Source organism: Bidens hawaiensis, unplaced genomic scaffold (genome assembly GCF_021521415.1).
Source record: "Bidens hawaiensis isolate Kalapana, Puna unplaced genomic scaffold, B.hawaiensis_p1.1 tig00023994_1, whole genome shotgun sequence".
NCBI classification, from domain to species: Eukaryota; Viridiplantae; Streptophyta; class Magnoliopsida; order Asterales; family Asteraceae; genus Bidens; species Bidens hawaiensis.
Genome location: NW_027493773.1, coordinates 257,804 through 280,166, shown reverse-complemented (window position 1 = coordinate 280,166; position 22,363 = coordinate 257,804). Strand labels below are relative to the sequence as shown.

Below are 22,363 nucleotides of genomic sequence, written 5' to 3'. Positions count from 1 at the left end.
CAATTTCTATAATCAAACGATAATAATAAAGCTGGAGTCTTATTGAAGTTTTGGGCACATAAACTTTGTAAGTATTTCGTTATAGCCTATAGGAAAGGTTGCATAGTATCATTGTGCCTTACAATATGGGATTTGGACATGCTTTCTTTTATTACTTTACATGTTGCTATAACAACATCCGAATCGGGTCTTGTAGTTGGGCTTTACAGTGTCTTGCATACTCAACACATTCCCAAGTCTAGATTTGTGTTGCAACATGTAGAAAACTCCTTAGAAGGTGACCCGAGGCTTAAGCTCTGGCAATACCTCTAACGGTCAAGTTACAAATCATAAGCATCAACGATACATATGTATGTATGCATATAAGGTAAGAGAGTGTGGAGAGATATTATAAAGAGAAAGCTAGGAGAGCATATCTTTGGTGAGAGCGTGAGAGAAGGGAGAAAAAGATTCATTCTTCTTGAAGGGTCATTTTCCCTATGTAAGAGGGTGATGGACCGATGGCGCGTTGACGTAAATATAATGATAACATTAGGCTACACTGATTTGGACCCAAGACTTGTCCTTGATGACTCTTGCTTTCAGTGGTTATTGTCCACAACAAAACTTTAGGTCCGAATGACCTCGGTCCAATGTATATGTCAATGGCCCTAAACAACGTAGATGTCTTCTTTATATGGTTCGAACTATCTTGGTTGACCATATATGTTATATAATAATGTATAGTGGAACACAAGAAATGGAACTCTTCTTATATAACAAGTTAAGGGGCAAATGATAAATGTTTTGCAATGCAATGATAATATTAGGGCGTTTAGTCAGTGGTGCCTAAGGTCATGGAGAGAAGGTTGCTCCACCAACTAATAATAATAATGACAAAAAGGCCATTAATAGTTAGATTCCATAGAGAGAGGGTAACTAACCAAAATGTAACGACAAACCATATCCGATGATATGCACCAAGTTTGAGTGGAGGCTTAAGACAGCACACCTTTGGCATGTGGCCACAATCTTGGAGCGAATTAGAGTTGTAGCTCAAGTGGTCATAAAGAGGAATGTAACTAAGTGTTACAGAGCAAAGTGGAGTTGTAGCTCAATTGACACTCTTTCCTAAGCCTCTGCACTTTCTAAAGTATTCTGCGAGTGTTGATACAAAGAAATTGGAATTGGTTATTGTAGTTGGGTTGAATCGTGTCTAGCATATTTGACACGCTCCCAAGTCTAGATCTATGCTACTGTTGGAATATATGGTTGGTTCGGGTCAAGTCAACGCGGACCGACCCGAATATGACCCGGTATGAGTTACACCGAGGGTAACGGACCTTTAGCTCACTTAAACGTTAACTGGGCCGACACAATTAATTAACAAGATTGGTTGGTGGACTAGGTTTTTAATTGGTGATTGGGCTCAAAGCCCATTGAGTTTAATATAGATTAAACCCTAATTATATATATATATATATATATATATATATATAGAATAATAATATTTATTTTTAATTGAATCATCATCATCACCATAATTCCCTAACCACTGCCGGCAGCCATTTTCCGGCCACCGGATCTCCGGCCGCCGCCTCCCTGCCACAGTCGTTGGTCCCTAGTCACCGGAACCATCATCGCCGCCCAACCACAGCCACCGGTGTTGCTCATCATCACCGCTAACCGCCGTATTCACAAAATTAAATTTCCACACGAATCCTAATCAAAATCCGTCTTTTTGCTTCTAATTTTTATCCAAAGAAAGAGTAAATTCACTAAAATCCGTCCTTTTGCTTCTATCTTAGGTCTTTTGTTTTATTTAGTTGGTTTATGTTTAATAAAAGATAAATGTAAGCGTGAAGTTTGTCAACCGAAGCTTTCGGTTCGGGTTACTTTGATTATGATCAATTGTTCTTGAGCCATTTGAGTAAAGCCGTGGATCCGGTATCATTAAATGGCTCTAAGGACAACTAATTATTGTCAAATAACCCAAACCGAATTATTCGGCTGGCAAGCTTCTCGTTTTCTTCTTTAAAACATAAATCAGCTGATTAAACAAGATACATAATAGCCCTATTTATACTAAACTAGATAAACTTGGAATTTGAAATTTAAACAAATAATAGAAGATAAATAAATATAAATATTAATTAAGATGCTCCCGTATCATACCCCCTCTTGAAAAGAAACTCGTCCTCTGAGTTTTTGCCTTCAGTCCAAAGCCACCTGGAGCGAAAGGAACATTAACCCAATTCTTATTTATTATTATTATCACACCACACCGAACTAATTCAACTTTACGGGTCGTCTCGTCCTCCCCTATACACATACCACCTGGATCGAATGGATAGCATCTCACCGGTTGAAAATTTGTTTTTGATTCTTTGCTGCAATTTAAATTTCTATAGCCACATGAATTATCCAATGTAAAACCTTCATACTCATGTGTATATCCCCCCATGCAAGTGATCACCATTTTCAATTAAAGTGTCCTCATCCACATCTATTATTTTACCTTCTTCCTCATTCATGACAACCATGTCATCTGTATTTTTGGATGTGTCCTTGTTTTGTGGACTTGACCCTTCAATTGGGCTTTATGAAATAAATGGTAAACCATGTGTAACATTAATATAATTACCTTGAAGATTATCCTTATCTTTGGCAACTCGAAACTTCTCCTCAAAACTCAAAGTCGCATGAAATTCCATGTTTTGCAAATCACCTAGTAATTTTCCCATGATTGTCGGCAATACCTCATCACCTTCATCTAACTCAAATTCAAACATTTGAATATCATTTATATCACATATTATTATGGGAATCAACATGCACGTCTTCCATGCTATACGAAAAATTGATTGGATCTTCCAAAATCGATTCCACAACACCAGTAACCACACGACTATGCAACTCCACTCCGCCATCAGCCTCTACGCCACAGACAACCATTGTCTTCTCTTCTTCATCTTCTTGATCTGTGACTCCATTAATAGCTCGTTGCACCCACAAATATTCATCTTCATCGTGGTGCATCGCATCGTCATCATACTTGGGTCCATCTTTCGATACACCCTTGGGATAGGTTGCTTCATAGAACCGGTTCGGATGACGGCTGCCACCATACTTGGGTCCAGTTCCAGTTCCACTCATTGCCACCTTTCAGCCATGAAATCCTTAACACACCCTTATTAACTTCTTAGGCAAATAAGGAAGGGAACTTTAACGCTGCAGATTCTAAAGGTTCATATTTGATCATTGTTGGTGAATATGTCAAATTGGGCAGTTCATGATGTTGTATTGAGTAGACCTGTTGCGTCTAAACATATTTTTTCCAATGGTAGCAATATATACAAAGAAGCAAATAATATAACAAATAAATTATGAAGCGGTTTCCGAGAAAATTGAAATTTTATTGTTATATTGACCCGTTTAATTAGGAAAACATCAAAGGGTTAATTTGGGCAATGTTTTAATTTGTACGGTTCAAATCGGTAAAATAGAAGAAAATAACTTACAGAGGTAACTGGTTTGAGCGGGCCAAAAGTTGCTCAAAGTGTATATTTACTATTTGCAGACCTCCTAAACTAGTTACTCTTTTTTAATTATGTAGTTTCTGTATATTGAAGTTAGTTATAAAATAAATAAGTAATTGATGGATGAAAAAGTATAGGTGGGTCAACCCAGCCCAACTCGAGTATCCAACTATGTACCAACTGACCCGCTAAAATCATTTTGCGATATTGTGCTATTTCATACCATATTATGCTTTGTTGAATTATATCATATTAGAATACTAGTTTTTATCCCCCGTATTACGGGGGCTGTTTTATAATACTCGTTTTTAATATTTATATACTTTATTGGGTTTAATTTTATTTATTGTAATGAAATTTATAATATACTTAAAGTTTGATAATAAAAATGTTTCATAAATAACTAAGATGTTATAATCCGGTTTAAAAGTTATTTGGGTTTGAAAGTTTGTTGATAAAAAGGTTTCACAAGACTCTCTTATTTTTTTTTTACTATAAAATTGTTTCTTAATTATAAATAATATTTAAAAAAAATCATATGATAATTTTTAGTATATCCTATTTTATAAGATTTTCACATCAATAATTTGATGAAAATAATTTTTAATTTAATAAGATGTTATAACCCGTTTAAGGAATATCTGGGTTTGGTAAGATCCATACCTGTGAATTCGGGTCAAATACATGAGAAGCCTTAATTTAAAAATGAAGCAAATCTGATGACTCCAAAAAAATGGGGAGCAAACAACACCCGCAAGGTTGTTTTTTATTGTTTGTTCTAATATTTATTTATTTTTTTAATTTATATTTTTTTTTATTGTATGAAAGTTAATAATATACTTATGGTTTGATGATAAATTGTTTCACAAATAAATGATATGTTATAACCCGGTTTAAAAGCTATATGGTTTTGATGAGACCCAAGACCCGTTTATTTTTTTTACTATGAAATTGGTTTTTTAATTATAAATAATATTTATGAAAATTAATAATATACTTATGGTTTGATGAGACTCAAGATCCGTTTATTTTTTTTACTATCAAATTGCTTTTTTAATTTAAATAATATATACATATTTTTAAAAATAAATAAGATATTATTTTTTATTATATCCTATTTTTTACATAAATAATTTGGTGAGAATATTTTTTAATTTAATGAGATGTTATAACCCGTTTAAGGAATATATGGGTTTGGTAAGACCCATACCCATGAATTCGGGTCAAATGCAGTGCCACCAGCAGCTTGTGTGCCAGCTATAATTCCTATTAAAAAACCAACAAGGAGAAATGATTCATGACTTGAACTAAAGGAAAAAATCAGACAATCAAAGCGCAATAAATACTTTGGCGCACCGCAGTCCGCGAATTAAACATCGCCATGAAGTCCATTTTCCCCCTTTTCGAGGGTAAAACAGGGGACTTCAAAACAACCTTCGGCGTAACCTCGGCACCTTGCTGCGCCTGAGGTTGAGCCACCAACGTTGCCGGCTCTACAAACATTTGAGTGAACAAAGCTTCATTAATGACTATCAGAATCACGCTCATAAAACCACAAAAAATAAAAAAAGTATACCTGTCGGAGAAGACGAAACAGCAGGCACAGCACCGCTCCCCTTGTCCGCCGCGCGCAGAGACGAGGGTGGCGGCACCATACCTCGTGTGGACGGGAGGACTGCCCACACATCGAGGCAAAGAAGACGAGGAAAACTGGGAAGTAAAACCCTTGGTTTTCTCAAGTCCCTTCGCCTGCGTAGGAGGAAGATTCTGGGCAACAGAGGCATCATCTTTTTTTCTGTTTTTTACTGGCCCCTGCGCCAGTTTTGCCTTTAGCCTTGCGCTTGAGTTTTTGCGCTTCAGCTTCTTCCTCCTCCACTTCCTCTTCCACAAGTTCCAACTCATAATTAGCGAGCGCATCTACAATACGCGCAACAGAAATGTTAAAACCAAATTTGGTACTCTAAGGGCCTAAGCACAAATACAAAGGCTTACCAGGCGCATCGCTGTAAAAACAAAATTCTAAATCGACAGGGATGAACATATCATCGAAGCGATCAGGGAAAGCAACTTCCCCAGCGCTCAGCGCGACAGAGCCACCTTCTGTATGCTCGTCATAGGCGGCGTGGATGTATTCCTTGCTTTCTGCATAAAACAAGACAAGTGATATCAGCAAAACGAATTATACTCGCTCAAAATTATTGCAATGAACAAACAACCCACCTAAGCCATCAACATGGATGACAGGCTCAGTCCCGCTGTCAATCCACCTCTTGCTCATGCCAACCCCCACCAACGCTTCCTCGCAAATTTTCCTGGCGGGGGATGGTTCAGCAGATAACTTCTTAACCCACGCGCCAGATGGATTCTTAAGAACGTCATCATCCGCGGGCGCCGAAGTAATCGCGCGCATAGTCATGCGGATGGGAATCGCACCAGCCTTGATATAAAAGAATTTTTCAGCCCAGTCATGAAGGCTTTTGAAGGAAACAGTACAACACTTAACCTTCTGACTGCGCGGTGTGAATGAGAACCAAGAATCTTGGATTTTCGGCTTATAAAAATATTGAAAGCGCCGAGGGGTGGGCTCCTCGCGCTGAGCTTTTCACATGAACTCAAAATGAGTCATGCGCACTAGTCCACAGGGATGAACCTGGGATATATGAATCCCGTAAAACTAAAGGAACGCACCTATAAACCTCGTCATTGGAAGACGAAGATTACAGTGGTGAAAAAATGAGAGTATAAAGAGATATAGCCGGCGGGAGGATCCGCCGCCGTTTGCCCGGTCGCCGGGAGCAGACAGCCATACTCAGGGAGAAAACCCTGAGAGGCGACGAGATTATCAAAGTCAGATTGTTTCAACTTGCAGGGAATCTCATCCCATCTCTTCACCGCCTTGTTCTTCCCTCCCTCCTCCGACGAGGCCTCAGCAACCCGTTTACCCTTGCCGGTCTTCTTCAAAGTAGACATAACCACTGATTTTACACGGCCTTTACTAGGGGAAATTGTGGTGTCTGGGTTATCAGACATACAATTGCGAATCGAACAATATGGTTACTTTAAGCACGGAAATCTGGAAGCAAAGATAAAGGCTCTTAATCGGAATGTAAATTGAAGAAGCAAAAGCTCTGAAAATGACAATGGAGATAAAGAAAAAACCGTTCAAAGGGTTTGGTTTTATAGGCCCAGGGGAGAGAGAGAAACAAGTAATAATCAGATCTACGCTCACGCGCCCCCACGCGCAGGCGTAGGCCAACATAAGCGCGACACGTGTTCCTGACACTGTATGAGGAGACGTGAAAGGAAACTGTAGCACCTCGAGCACGCGAAAGGTCTGCCACATAACGTCTCCATCTCTGATGCATGTCAGCATCAACCAACCACGTGCATTGACGATTCGTTTTAACCAAAGGGATAGAATTTCGCGCAACGTACATATGAGAAATGAAAAAGAAAAGACAAACCTTGTTAAAAGAGCAAACTATTAAGTCTAATATCTCTCTTACCTCGCTCGCGCGAGACAAGACACACATTAGACTGGGGGGGGCTTGAAGGGGTATGCACCCGCCTTAACATCGAGCGGGGCGGGTCAACCCACAAGATATAGACAAGAGGCTTGAAATCAGGATGTCATGAAGATACAAAGCCAAAACCTATGCGCGTGGCGCATATCACATATGCTCACGCATCACATATTCTCACGCATATCACATATGCTCACGCATCACATATGCTCACGCATATCACATCTGCGCGTGGCGCATATCACATATGCTTACGCATATTACATATGCTTACGCATATCACATGCTCACGGATATCACATCTGCGCGTGGCGCATATCACATATGCTCACGCATATTACATATGATTACGCATATCACATGCTCACGCATATCACATCTGCGCATGAAACATCTGCGCGTGAGAATAAAGAGAAGACCTTGCGCATCCCCGGGATAGGCGCATAAAGGACAACACAACAAATGAGACAATAGTCTAATCCAAATCAGGATAAGGACAACCATGATTATACTCATCAGACAACCTTCCAGAAGGTATCTTTTAAGGAATAAAGAATGTGCTGATGTTAACAGCTGCCAATGAAGGGTGGACAACTCAGCAAAACCCATGTGCCACCACGTGATGGCACATGGGTCAGGTAAAATACCTTGGTCAGAGAATAATCAATGAAAAAGCACCAGGTGTCCTAAGTACACGTGGCGCGAAGCAATAGGAGGAGGCCAAAAAGGCCTTAATTGGGTCTGAGCCCAATCATTGGAAACCCTAATACTATAAATACCACACCACCTCCACAGTTGGGGTCAAGCAAGAAATATATTTTGAATCCTTTACTCATTTTCACATTCTTATCTTCTCCTGCAATATCTTATTCTCACACCGGAGGGTTACCCCAAAGAGGACCCCTCTGTCCCTTTCTGAGGGGTAAGCTCACGGTGCTGCTCATTTTGTAGGTGGAAGAACTCGTATCTCGGAAAACCATCGGTAATATAGCACACTCGTACCCGAGGAACGTAGATCGAATACAAGTAAGTCGATCCACGCTTCTTCGTCACTCATTCTATATGGAAAATAATGTGTAGAAATAAGTTTTAGTATTTTCAAGTCCATTAACATGTGTGCCATCTTCACCTAAAAATGCGTGCCATCAACCAATCATAGGCAATGTCAAAATTTTATATACGAACTTCCAAATCAAAGTTTGACTTGAGTTGGAACTAGGAATTATAAGGATAAAATTTATATCATATTATTCATGGACCCAAAGGGTATGTGAATTTTCCGTGATTGACGCTGTACATGACAAGTCAGGTTTGTCGTCGACCAAACTTCTATACAACATTTGCATCTATACGAGTCATATAGAGCCATATGCCTTGTATGTTATTTAAATTATTAGGGCCATGCGCCCATGCCTAGATTCTCATCAGTCCCTGGGACAAAAATTATTTGATACGATACAATATTCTTACTGTTATTTGAAATGATATAAGAATCAGTAAATTATTTGAAACAAAACAAGATTCCACCACTAATTATTTGACACAATATAATATTCTATCGAAACAAATATATAAAACTGTATATTTGTTCCATTTTATTCATTCAACTACCATTTCCTCTAATACACTATACTAGTTATACCGACAAATTTAAATAGAAAAACAAATTAGAGATGTTTTCTTTGTGAAGAGATATGAACATGGACCTAGTTCATATCTTGGTCCATATAGCCATCTAGGAGCAAGAAAAACCAAAAATGTTAAAGAAAATTGTCAAATGGACAAACCCATAGGCGCACCGCACCCTCAATGGCCAGCTTGGATATGCCACTTGGATAAAGGGCACAAGCACGGACAACTGTGTAGAGGGGGAACAACTCAACAGGGAAACGCCACCCGTACAAGAGGTACGTGTGTGTATCACTATAACCGACCCAAGGGAGAAACAACCTCACTGCGCAATGGATCAAAACGACCTTTGAGATCTCCACTATGTTGGTCATATAGGGGACCAAAAGGATATTCCCATATTGATGTCTGGTCCAATAACATTCCACACCTTCAACTATAAATATGAGACATCTCAAAACGGTAAAAGGATTCACCTCTCTCTACTCTCACACATACATCACTCACCATACCAATTCTAATGCATGATGGTTGTTAGAGGAAGTCCCCTCTTTTTAACGAGTCTAACGATGTTGTTAGTTTGACATATTTAAATCGTTCATTCAGATTTCTATCTTTCAATTCACCCTACCCCTCCCTTAAAAATACTCATCTTGGTTCTGATTTACAATTGTGTTTCTTTATTAATAATGACTGGCAACAATTTGTTGATGAATCTTCGGACAATGTGTCAACGTGTAGTCGTATGGAAATGATCATACAAAGCGATCTACCGAAACCAATACTCATATGACTCACAAGGGCGGACTTACATGATAGTGAGGGGTAGCACCCGCTACCCCTCAACTTTTCCGGCGAAGTGAAAATTATTATCTATCTTTTACTTTTTATTTATGATGTTACCCCTGAAATTGTATTATGTTACCCCTAAAAAGTTTTTAAACCTTTCAACTTTACCTTTCAAAGTTAAAAAAATTTGCAATTAACTTGAATCCATGGAGTGTGATATCTTAGAAGAGAGAGAAACATGATTGGGGGAGATGAAATAGGAACGGGGGTTTCTTAAAAAAATAAATAAATTAGAAGCAAATTTATTATTAACCCCTTTTAGTTTAACACAATTACAAATAATACATTTTACTTTGATTTGAATTTAAATTATTTTATAGTTAAATATTTCACATTACTTGTTAATCAAATATTCTAGTTAAATTGAACTAATAAAATTAATATATTTAAATGATATGTTTTGTTGTTAGATTAGTTAACTGATTTAGAATATTTTTTATTTGTTATTTTTGGTTACAATTGTCTTTTATTTTCTTATTTAATTAAATATTGTGTTTATCAATATATTTGTTGAGTATATTCTAACACTACTCATTAACAATATGTGTTTGATTTGATCAAAAGATATCAATAAAGTCATTGTATTAATATGTTAATAAGTTTGAATAACTTTACAATATCAATGAGCAAACAAGTTTGGGTTATTTTGTGACGACCCATTATAAACCAACTTATTTTGATCCGCCATTGCAAACGGGTTAACCGGATGTCGGTATGCTTGTTTCATGAAGTCGGGCCTGGGACACGCCAAACGCGTAACCAGACACCAGAACAAGCGAAACCCTATATTAGGCTCTGCTACGCGCAAAACATGTAATTTGGCACCGGTAAACGTGAAACCGGTAAAAAAAGTCCTCAATGTACGGTTAAATTTTTTTTACGCTACCCCTAGAATTATTGTCTAGATCCGCCACTGATGACTCGTCTGAGTGAGATCGGACGTGTTGAGACTTTTTTGGACCGCGATTAGCGATACACCTTGGCCTATAAAGGACGGAGAATTCGAGCCAGACTGCAAAGCCTCAACCATCAGGACCCGATCCACAGGTTTGTATATGTATATGTTATTATATTATATTATATTATAATAATATTTTATTGTTTTTTTATAGGTACCTACACGGCTTATAGCTCACACCGTACAGGGTCGTCACGAGGGTTCAGATCACTGCAACCTCCGTGACATGTTTTATTTGCGATGCCTGCTTACGGGGAGACACTGCAACCTAGCTCGCGGTTTCGGCGACTACTTCGCCAATTACTCGCACAAGCAAGGCCACGGGAAATTGGTTGGTGGCTCGTTCGTTACGCGGATTGCGGTTTCTTTGGGCTGCGGGAACCGACTAGGGCTCCTACCCATTCAGCCGCTGCTTCCGCCGCGAGAGCTGGACCGTGGACGGGCACAGGGCATGCAAATTGTCAAGAAGATTAACCGCCGGTATCACCTGATCACTAATTTCGAATCTCCCCCATACGAAGAAGTCCCACTTGTTGAGCCTCCGCTAATCGAGGAGCCGGAGGTGGAAATTCAGGGCCCCGAGGTTGACGGTGTTTGGGTACGTTATATTTTATCGTTTAATTTTCTTTTTTGTATCTTCGTCTTATTAACGTTAACTTATCGTGTTCATAACAGCCACCGCATCAGTACCCGCAGCGCGTTCCGCATACACATCGCGCCGTGCGTTTGGATCCGGCCACTGACTCCCGGCTACGGATACTAGAGCGTCACGTGTCACAGATGCGCGGTCAGATCACCTGGATGGTTGGTTGTATGTCTGCCCAGCAGTATGGAGCCCAGTACATGGTACCAGCACCACATTTCGACGAGGGGGGGGGGGGGCGATGAGGACGCGGGTGGTGCCGCATTTTAGATTTGTTTTTTGTATGCTGTTACTTTTTCCCGAATTCGTTTGTTTTTTTTTTCGAACTTGTAATGTATTAATTATTATTATTTTATAAATCTGGTCATGCGTTATGCTTAAAATTGTTGTTTCTTTATTAGTTTAAAACCGACAAAAATTCTGTTACCACACCCGACATACAAAAAAAGAAAACAAACATAAGTCGTTATTATTATATAAATCTCGTTCCTTTTCACCCGACATACAAAATTGTTGTTTCGTTGTCACCTTCCAAAACCGATCAAGAAACGGTTACACCGGAGCCAAAAAAAAACAAACCAAATAAAACAAAAATAAGAGGTAAATAAAACAAAAGACAACAAAATAACAAAATCATAATAAAATATCAAAAATGACAGCTAAAGGACAAAAAAACACAACTTTCAAAAACACCCAAGCCATAAGCGACAAATCGACCAATCCATGACTTAATGGGTGGGTATTTCCAAAACACTCCATGGTATATCTAAAAAAACCCCAAAATAATACCCATTTTGTTTTATTGAAAAAAAAAAACAGAATTGGTTTTCGTGCTTTGGAGTTTCAAAGTCCCCATGGTAAGGAAACCGTATATATTCATTCATTCATTCATTCATTCATTCATTCATTCACTCTCGCTACAATCTTATCCCGCACGGTTTTCAACAAACTCCACGTGTCTCCACACAATTGGACTTCGCCTTACAGGTCCTGCCCACACCGGATCCCTACCTCCATCCATATTATATTCCACCATACGTGCGTCGTCAATCGACTATTATTATTAAACTTAAAGCAACCAACTATTTATTTTTAATTTTTAATTTTTAATTTTCATCTCCCACCGAATAAAATTAAAAGCCAAAAGTGTGTGTGAAGTGAAGCATGGGATCATCATGGAATTCAACGGTTATTTCAAACATATTCGGCTGGCTTGCGTTTTGCTCTTGGTCTATCAGCTTCTATTGAATTTCAAAAGGAAAAGGTAACCTTACTCTATACATTTAAATAACTATTCCTTTTAGGTTTAACTGAAAGTTAATTCATCATCTGATTAAGTTACTTTGTGTTGATTGATACCGGCCTGCAGTGTGGTAGGGCTGAATTTCGACTTCGTGGTGCTGAATTTGACGAAACATTCGTCGTATCTGATATACAACGCCTCTGTCTTCTTTAGCTCCGCTGTTCAGCGCCAGTATCACCAGAAATACGGATTCAATGAGGTAGTTATCTATACACAATGTTCAATTGGCAGCAACATCAATTTGTGCTTGTTCAAAATTCACTTCAAACTAGGTTTAGAGTAATTTCTGTATTAGGTAGGATGGGACCAGTTTTAAATAGGCCTGTGAATGAACCGAACGGCGGGAAGTTCGTTTATGTTGGTTTATTCAATAAACGAATGAACATGAACAAAAATTTGTGTTCATTTAACTAAACAAATGAACATGAACACTTGTTTCGTTTATTCATTTATGTTTGTGAACTTTCGTTTATGTTCGTTTACGTATTAATAAAAATAGTTAAATACTATTCATATTTACAAATTATATCACCCTAATATGTTTATATTTGTTTGTTTATGTTCATCTAAGTGTGTTCATTTATGTTCGTTTGTGTTCATTCATGTATGTTCATGGACCATTCGTTTAGATTTTAAATGAGCGAACATAAAGGAACACAAACTTGTTTATCTTTTAAACATGAACACTAATATTTGCCTGATTAAGTGTTCGTGCTTGTTTAAAGTTGAATGAAAGATGACAAATATGTCTTCGTTCGTGTTCATTCAGTTCGTTTATAGGCCTAATTTAAAATTGGCGCATTTTTAGAATCAATTTAAAGCCCTAAAATGCTGTGTTGTGCTGTGCATTACTTCAGATTAAGTTTTCAGTAATTTGTGTATCTTATGTATGTTCTCACTTACTTGCATATGCAGATGATACCTGTAGCAGCAAATGATGTTGCTTTCTCCATTCACGCGGTTGTGTTAACCGCGTTTACTTTATTTCAGATAGCTATCTATGATGTAAGTATCCATTGATTGTTCCTATATATCTCATACCAGATAATTAACAAGCATGATTGATATGAAGTGACTGTTGATGATTTCTCGATATCATGTATTCAAGCAGAGCTTGAACTAACCCTATTTCGTTTCTGACCGTTATAATCAATTTTGTAGCGTGGAAGTCAGAAGGTCTCCAAGACTAGTATCTCTATACTCTCGGTAGCCTGGTTAACTATTATTATCTGCGTGTTCATAGCCATACCTAATCATTCTTGGCTTTGGTTGGTTTCCTGCTTTAGGTGAGATCCATTTTGGATTATCTACCTCATTTCATTCTAGTTATCATCAATGAATTCAGTGCATATTTGAACAAAATTTGGTGGATTTCAAACTTATTTAAGTTGCCAATTGCAGCACATTACAGGTTGTTATGACAGTAATCAAGTACATACCCCAAGTAAGTATCTCTTTATGACTTTGGTTGATTCTTTTCATTTTATTAAAGATGGAGTTTAAGCTTTATTTTATCAGTTTTTATGATATTCAGGCTGTTATGAACTTCCAAAGGAAGAGCACAGTTGGATTTAGCATTGGCAACATATTGCTTGATCTGATTGGAGGATTAGCAAACTATGGGCAAATGGCTGTTCAATCTATAGATCAAAGTATGTCCTGTTTTTATGCAAATTCACATTTAAAAGCTGAGGTTTAACATATGCTTCATTTTTTACTTGTATTTCTCAGATTCATGGGTGAACTTCTATGGGAATATAGGCAAGACGTTGCTTTCTTTGGTACGACTTTCATCCTAAAAGTATATCAATATAGATTATGTTCTAAGTCTCCAATATATTATAGGAGTAAATTTCAAATGCTTACTAAAAGTGAAACAGGCCAAAGAAATTTTGTATAGTTTTTGCATTCATGTTTTAACATATATGTTGTATTTAGGTGTCTGTCTTCTTTGACCTCCTGTTCATCTTGCAACATTATGTGCTCTACCCTGAGCGGAAGGCGGTGAAATCACCAAGTCCAGACTTAGCAAGTCAGGAACCACTTGTTACCTCTTCTGAAGAGGCATGAATCCAACATTAGCATAACTTTAATTAAAAAACTGATACTATTCTGCTTACAAAAATATTATGAAACAATCAAATGCACATATGTCCAATGGTTCTTAGTTCTTACTATCACATGGTTGTAGTTTGCTCTTTCTTTTGAATTATTTCATGATTCTTTCTGGTGATATGGATATCTTGTTACACACAAATATTTGACACAAACATATGAGAAAATTGAATGAAAACTTATAAGTAGTGAGAAAAGATGTGACATGTGTCGACGTGTATCATCACTCATTGTGAATTGCGTTCACTCAATCATGTTTAACTGTAACACGATGATGGTATTTGAAGATGAGCATTTTTTTATGAACTCTGCTCCTCTCCATGGATATCATATTTTCCTAGGGTGTTACACAACATATGCCAATTTTGTAATTTTCCCGAAAACCATAACAGCATACCTAGCTCTACATTGCTGTTGTAGATCTGGGTAAAGGGGATGACTTCACGGGTACTCCACAACTGGTAATTAAGTAGGTCTTTTGGCAGTTGGTCGGTCTTGTCCATCGTAGCCATGATCTACTACTTCAGCCCTGGTTTCTTTCTTACTCCCCCCTAGTCTTTTCAAGCTTCAGTTTGTTAAAGTAAACTGGATTAAGTAACCGAATATGAAATTACTAGGGAGGGAACTAACGGGACCTGCAAGCTATTACGGGTCATGATTTCCATGTTTATTTCAGTTGTTTTAGTTCTATATCATTAGACGTTGAGTGGTGACCTTATACCTGATTTCCTAACCGTAATGGTGAGCTATTGCATATAGCTTATGGTTTGAGATAGCAGCCCTACGGTTTTGTTTGGTGGTGTTTCTGTATCTAAAGTGGTGGTGCTAGAATCATTCTACAGCATATACCGTCTAACAAAAAGAAACTTAAGTTAAATTGCTATTTGTCGTACACAAAAGAGATTACTTAAAAACTAAAATCAATTAAATAAGCTGTTATGACTTTAATAAAATAGACCCACAATTGAAGTTAGGCTGTCATCTTGGCCAATAAGCACACTTTAACAAAATTAAAAAATTAAAAAATAAACTATCTTATCTTGCGTGTCAACTTCACAAATCGTCTTCAATAGTCTAACCTCTTTCGTCCATCACATTCCTTATTACAAATCTATACATACACACACATTTTCACCATTCCTTTACACAAAACACACTTCTGAAATTACGATATGAAACGAGAGGGTCGTCAACATGGTGTCGTTAGCTGTTATCGTTTGCATCCAGCTTCGCTATCTCGACAAAGATTTGTAAAGATGGTAGATTCTGCTTCTACGATGGGCTTGTTCGCCAAGGTGCCCACAAAGCCAACAAATCGCTCAAAATTCACTGGGAAATGTCGAAAGCCACGCTGCAATGGCTGTCATCTTCACCCGGTTTGCAAGTCAAAGGCCAAGACAAAAGGTGCCATGAAGCTTAGATCAATTGATCATGAGAATCAGTTGACCAAATATTCGTTTGGGATTTCGGCCACAGGGGTTTTAGCTTATTTGGCCGACGATGGTAATGATTATGATCATGATTATGATTACGAGGATAGAGTAGAAGAAACTTATAGTTATAGTTATGATTATGATTATGATTATAACGATGAAAGTAGTCATGACATTGACTATGATGTCGATGTCAGTAACACGGATGACGATGATGAGACCATGAGCTTTTGTGATGTGGGATTATGTTGGGGACATGAAGATGGAGATGATAATGATGATGGATGGTACTTGGTGGGTGGACAAATGTTGTAAATTCTAATTCTTTTAGTTAAATCCAAAAGATCATCATCATATTCTAATTATTCATGATGAATGTGGGTTTGATTCAAATTATTGTTATTGCTTGTTAATCATGATGTATATCTTCTTGTTTGTGTGCTATTTGAATAAAGTTGTGTCAATTCTTGTTGTGCACTTATTTCCCTCTTCAAACTTACCTCCAACACGTTAATATTTGTTAAGTTTGTGCAACATGCTTCAATACTTAATACAAAAAGGGACCCACCCATTTCAATTTCGGTCCCTCAAGATTAGATGATAACTAACTAGTACTTTAATTAAATTGGCCACCTTTTACACGTTACAATTTCTTATTTGTTGGTCTACGTGTTAAAGTATAGATTATAACTTCCTTCATATAATCTATTCTTTAGCATGTGTTGATTTGATTTACAACAAATTTGTATTCAATCAAATCATATTGCAGGTTAATTTGATACGAATCCAAAGGCTACTATAATAAAACCTGTGAACTTAAAATGAGACCCAATTGAAGCATTATCGCCACCAATCCACCACCATCATCGCTACAACATCAATTGCACCGTTAGCATGACACCACCGTAAAGAAATAAAGAATTTAAAGAGAACAGTGTATATAATTCCTTTTTGTAACTTTTTAACTAAAGCGACTCGTTTCAACTTCAAACCGATTTGGTCAAAACCGATTTGTAACTTTTCGACGAAACCCCTGTTGATCAGAATCCATTTTGATCTGATCCAAACTGATATACCTTTCTAAAACAGCTCATTCCGATTTGAAACTGAATCTCAACTAGAAGTCGAATCGCAATAGTTGGCCTATAGATCAATTCTGAATATTTGGAGAAATATTCTCATGGTTTATCCTTCTTGCTAATGAAGCTAGAGGATGATTATTTGGGTTTTGATCATTAGTTTTCCAAAGTCTTCTAGATGATTTCTTGACCGAAGAAATCGAAGATGGCTGTGAGATTGTCGTGGGAAGTTTTTGTGCAGGCGTTAGCGACCTTAAGTTTGCTTTTGGAGTCTGCAAAATGTACACGAACCGACCCATTAAATATATACTTGTGTAAATAATTGGACAAAAGGTGATTTGGGCCAACCTGACCCGACTCGTTACATACCTTCTTAATTGGGCTTTTTGGCTCGTTATAGAAGCTAGGTAGCGGTCGAGCCTTAAAGCAAAAGCTTTGTCGCAGTCTTCTGAATTCAGTCTCTGCTTTCTCCTGCAACATAAATTGCATTAGATGAAATAATAAAATATATAAAGTGGAAATAAGAAATGGGAACTAGAAGTTATTATAACCTTCAACGTCGTTTGCAGCTGCACTTTCTGTGCTTCTTTTTCATTAAATTTCTCTTCTAGTTTCTGAAAATGATCAGATGTATATAATACAAATTAACAAACAGGACCGGCAGTTTCATTAAAAGAAAAATGCAATTTTTTGCCTGTTTTCTTCGTGCGGCTCGTTCCTCTGTTCGCAAGGTGAACGGGGATGACACAGTTGGCGACTGTAGCTTGTTTCTATACGCACTCAAGGACTTTGAACTATAGGTACACAAATAAGCAAAAAAATTACAAAAATTAGATACTTTGATAGCCCATATGAGGCAAGAACTGAAGGATGATTATTGAATAATATAACAACTTACACAGCTGATAAAAAGGGCCATTTTTGACCAGGTGTTTTGCTTCCAGCAGCTGATGGATGAACAGGTGTTTCCATCCTTCAAAACGTATAAAAACCAAAAAGGTTAACTTTTATAAAAACAATGAATTTCACAATATGATTTGAATCATTTACCTTTGTTTTACAGAAGGTGTTGCTAATTGTTGCTTATTCACAACATTTGTAACCTGCAACCCAAGATTAATTAACATAAGTTTTTAGCTAAATAAAGAAATCATAACAATATTATTCAGGATTAATACTAATACCTTAGATGGCGTTTTCATAGGCGTTGCAGAGCGTTTGGGCGTGGAATGAACACTTGGACCAAGTTTTGTGCTTTCAGTCTTTCGAACCACTGGGGTGTTTAACTTGCAAGGTTCTTTAACTGAACCGGATTTCATCAACGTGTACAAAGATCTTGGGGCTGATTTCTTTTGATCAATGGACTCGATTGTGTTTGAGTTTTTGGTTCTTGGAGTGACCATGTTTTCCTTCCTGGAATGCATAGAAGCTGCATATTTTGCTAGTGACTGTTTTTTGCCAACTGATGTTGACCTAAATGAAGGCACGACGGGTTTCCTTCTGATCTTCGGCTGCAAAACTTCTTGGTCTGTGTTTAATTTTGACTGCAGCAGAATCAAACACATGAGTTTACTAATTGTTTCATAAAGAATCAAATTATGTGTGTTATGATTATGTGTGTTATGAAAATGAGTATAACCTTCAACAATGGTCTTCCCATTTGAGATGTTCTACTATCCTCTGAAACAAAAACCGAAGGAGAAACATCATCTTCAAGATTCTGAGTATTATTTAACAATTCCTTGTTCTTCACATCAGCAGCAACTACAGTCTTCTCGATTAGGGGTTCAACCAAATTGACAGTTGAACTATAATCAGCAGCATCTTGAGTTATGATCTGCTGTTCCTCAATTGCTTGTGAATCATGGGCATCATGATTTGAATCACAAACTCTTTCTTCAATCTGGGATTTGGCTTTCTCTTGTTCAGCAGCAGCAGCAGCCACTGCTTCTGCAGCCGCCTTTTGAGCAGCAACTTTCTTGTAATGAGCTTCAAAGAAAGCCTTCTTCTGGGCAACAGATCCAGGTTGGGCATAGCTCTTGGCTTCTTCAACGTATCGCTTATGCGGAAAAGCTGACCATTTATCCCAAGCTAATGACTCAGATGCGAACCTCCCAAAGGACACAGAATCCCCAAGATCATGCACATGGTTTCCCTGCAAAATTAGACCCAAATAACACCAGAAAATGCAACAATTAACTCAGAAACACACAAATACTCAAACAGAAACAACCCATTGGAGCATTTCAACAAACAGTTAGTGGGCAATAATAAAAACCCATAATTTGTCTACACTTACATGGTTATTAGATTCACTGGGCATGCCTGAAGGAAAGGATATAGAATGCATAAGACATGTCGATTCTCCCATGTCGAAACGCAGATGAAAAAACAACCCTGAAAGTAAAATAGACGTGGGTAATTTTCCCGTTAGAAAAATGTCTACTCGCAACAGCTCATTACTTAAAATTTGAAATTCAAATGAAAAGGGGCGTACGTTATTAAAAAAGTCGTCTGCAAATACACTTCTTTTTGAGCTTGCAGTTGAGTTGGGCCCTACTTGAGTGTTTTTTTTAATAAAATTGTATCATATTTCATAGAAACATCCAAACGATTTACAATGAAGTGGCAGGTAAGTGGGCAACAAGCTGCGCCGCAACCCCCTTTTGGATAGCAAACTCAATCCGACTAAAAACAAAGTTTTGATTCTTATGGGCTGATACGTTACTATACACAACTTTCTGAACCCTATTCAAAAGGTCCACGGCATCCGGAGCTAAGAAACCAAAAGTGTCAAAGGCAAAGGGGATAAACACGTGTTGATTCTCCAAACAAGCTCTCTCGTGTTTAGCAACCTTGCCCGATGCCGCCTTCAATGCTGCCTGGCCTGCTACAAATCCAGTGTCCCTAATCCCAACAAGATGGGACACTCCTGTGAGGTCGACACAAACGTGTTTTCCCCCTACCCACCCAAAAACAAGTATATCGCCCGGTCGTAATGTAGATCTTCCTTCTTGAGGATCCGTAAGAAAGTTTAAGGGGGCTTCCTTTTTAGCCGAAATTCCGGCTCGTTTAAGAACATCGCATAGAACATCCCTCACCAAATCATGCATGTACTTAAACCCATGCAACTCTTTTCAGTGAACCGCATGCTCGCCAAAAGAATCCAAACAAACCTTACAGCAAACCGGGCACGGCTCATCTACCGGAAACAAAGGGATCATTAACCGATACTTCAGGATGGCCCGGTACTCAAAAGACGACATATGTTGGCCCAATCCTTCAATAGGGAGAACACTTAAGAAATCTTGAGCCCGAGGAGCCCGAAGACACTCAAACACCGCTTTCTGACGAGGGGATAAATCAAACTTCATTTCCAAACTCTTGATGATTCCACTATAAAGGGCACTCGCCAAAGCATGTTGGGCTTTAGGGGGGGGGGGCGGTGTCTTTATTAGAGAAACCGCTAATGTCAAAATCGGGAAGTGAAATGTGCAACCGATCTATCGCACTCCCATAATCGGAGTCAAACCCATCAATACCACAACCTCGAAGAATGTGGTCTTGTAATTCCCAAGATTGCGCCCTCGAGGCCACAAACGCATAAGTAGAAATGTCTGAAGCTGAACATAAACCCAAACCTCCAAAATGAGTCGGAAGTGATGCCAACCTCCATTGAAAATCTCCAAAGAAGGGACCACCACAAACCACGATGTCCTCAATCGCCCCCCGAAGGCCATTGTCAAACACAGAAACTGCTTCCCCTACATACACAGGTTGGCATGTTCTGAGACTAAACAACAACTTTCCAACTCCCATACATGAGCGGAATAAAAGGAGCTCGCATTGAGGGTCCCGCAAATGCGGGAGATAGCTCATCAACTCCACAGCTCGCGATCCCTTTTCATAGCAAGTTCACTGATGAACCCAGCATCCCGGCTAACGGCTCCCCTGAGGAGTTTCACACCTAGCACCGGTCTTCCAATCTCACAGGGGAAACACCCCCTCCTGCACCTTAACCCCATTGCACGATGGACAAAATACTTCGGTTTTCTTAATATTAAGTTCAAGGCCCAGGCGGGGACCCTCCGACCTGATAATATCTAAAGCTTTGGCAACCTCTTTAGAGTCCCCAATAATTGTACCATCATCTAGGTACTAAGCATGAAAGAGAAGCTTACAGGAACTCTGGACTAGATGAATAAGTGGGTGCAGAACTAAGGCGAAAAGAAGAGGTCCCAAAGGGTCCCCCTGCTGAACCCCAGTGGTGGACCAAATGTGGTCATCCCCCACATATAGCCTGGCCGGTTGCCCATATAAAAAGTTCACCCATAAGGAAATAGATGGACATTGGGCCCGAACCTCATTCAGAAGGGCAGTCCTATCCACCAAGTTGAAGGCATTACAAAAATCAATAGTAAGCATAGCCAATGACCCATCATAATGGAACTTACTTAAAAACCTGTTCGCGCTATGAAGAATGGCCTCTGCACCACTAGGGACTCCCACCCCAAACTGAAAGTCGCACAGGTATTTAGTAATGTCTTTCCCAACACCCCTCATAGCCACCTTAGAAATCAATCTTCTCCAAATGGCACCTACGGCAATGGGTCTAATCCCATTGTCCGGTTTGAGCAACGGTGTGAGAGGAGCCGACGCAATGAACTCTGCCAAAACCCTTGGGCATCTCTCCCCCAAACATAAATTAACCATCGCAGTAGTAGCCTTTAGTAACCCAACAGCGATCGGCGACCCCTCTCCACAAAATGCATCCAAAATATGTTGTGCCCTCAATCCATCTTGTCTGCATGACGTCCCTTTAGGGAAGGATTTAATGCATCCAAGCACACAATCCTCATCAACAACAAGAGGAGGCTCAGAAAGCAATGAAGCAGGCATAACCGGCGGGGGCAAATTGGGATGCTTAGCCACTAACGCTTTCAAAGTGTCATTGCCGAAAGGTGCAACCCCTGAAGAGCATAATACTTTAATGGCGGCAGTAAAATGCCCGTCCGCCACTTTTCGTAAACATTGTTTCACATTGGCGCATACCGCAACATCATCGTGCTTAGCGAGAGGCTCCCCATGACTCGAGTTCACCCCTATAGGTGTGGCAAAAAAGGATAAAATAAGCGCATCAAAACTATCCTTAGCACCCCAACTTGCTAGTGCTTGTTGAATACTCTGACATTGCAAAGACTTTCTATTACCGGACCTGCGCTTCTGACGTTTAGAAGGTCTGAAAACACGTAGCATGCACCGCGGTAACAAGAAAAGTTTCACCCATGCCTCAACAGAGTCTGGCATAGCAA

At 38.8% G+C, this 22,363-nt stretch overlaps 2 protein-coding genes and 1 pseudogene across 3 annotated transcripts; 2 read left to right on the top strand and 1 right to left on the bottom strand.

Annotated features, from left to right (window-relative positions):
• The first annotated feature begins 12,285 nt into the window (after positions 1–12,285).
• Positions 12,286–15,183, top strand: LOC143568478 (cystinosin homolog; annotated as a pseudogene). Its single transcript, XR_013141580.1, has 8 exons — positions 12,286–12,385; positions 12,491–12,623; positions 13,340–13,429; positions 13,586–13,710; positions 13,826–13,868; positions 13,959–14,076; positions 14,156–14,205; positions 14,363–15,183. The product of XR_013141580.1 is annotated as a cystinosin homolog (transcript).
• Positions 15,184–15,795: 612 nt separating this feature from the next.
• On the top strand, positions 15,796–16,287 carry LOC143568483 (uncharacterized). The gene has a single exon (XM_077054637.1). The coding sequence runs from the start codon at positions 15,796–15,798 to the stop codon at positions 16,285–16,287; it is 492 nt and encodes a 163-aa protein (XP_076910752.1).
• A 793-nt stretch (positions 16,288–17,080) lies between these two features.
• Positions 17,081–19,440, bottom strand: LOC143568468 (uncharacterized). Its single transcript, XM_077054622.1, has 9 exons — positions 19,351–19,440; positions 18,691–19,206; positions 18,236–18,595; positions 18,102–18,154; positions 17,950–18,024; positions 17,746–17,845; positions 17,603–17,665; positions 17,421–17,522; positions 17,081–17,323 (listed from the first exon to the last, which is right to left on the bottom strand). Exons 1-9 carry the CDS (start codon positions 19,420–19,422, stop codon positions 17,123–17,125), a joined length of 1,542 nt encoding a protein of 513 aa, XP_076910737.1. The 5' UTR covers positions 19,423–19,440; the 3' UTR covers positions 17,081–17,122.
• Between the last annotated feature and the right edge of the window lie 2,923 nt (positions 19,441–22,363).

Bases quoted from the DNA above. Each gene is read 5' to 3' on its own strand.
- LOC143568483 (XM_077054637.1), top strand. From the start codon at position 15,796: ATGGTAGATTCTGCTTCTACGATGGGCTTGTTCGCCAAGGTGCCCACA.
- LOC143568468 (XM_077054622.1), bottom strand. From the start codon at position 19,422: ATGGGAGAATCGACATGTCTTATGCATTCTATATCCTTTCCTTCAGGC. The intron at 18,155-18,235 runs GTATTAGTATTA...CTTGGGTTGCAG, and splicing joins CTATGAAAACGCCATCTAAG to GTTACAAATGTTGTGAATAA. The intron at 17,523-17,602 runs GTTATAATAACT...TTTATGTTGCAG, and splicing joins AGCTGCAAACGACGTTGAAG to GAGAAAGCAGAGACTGAATT.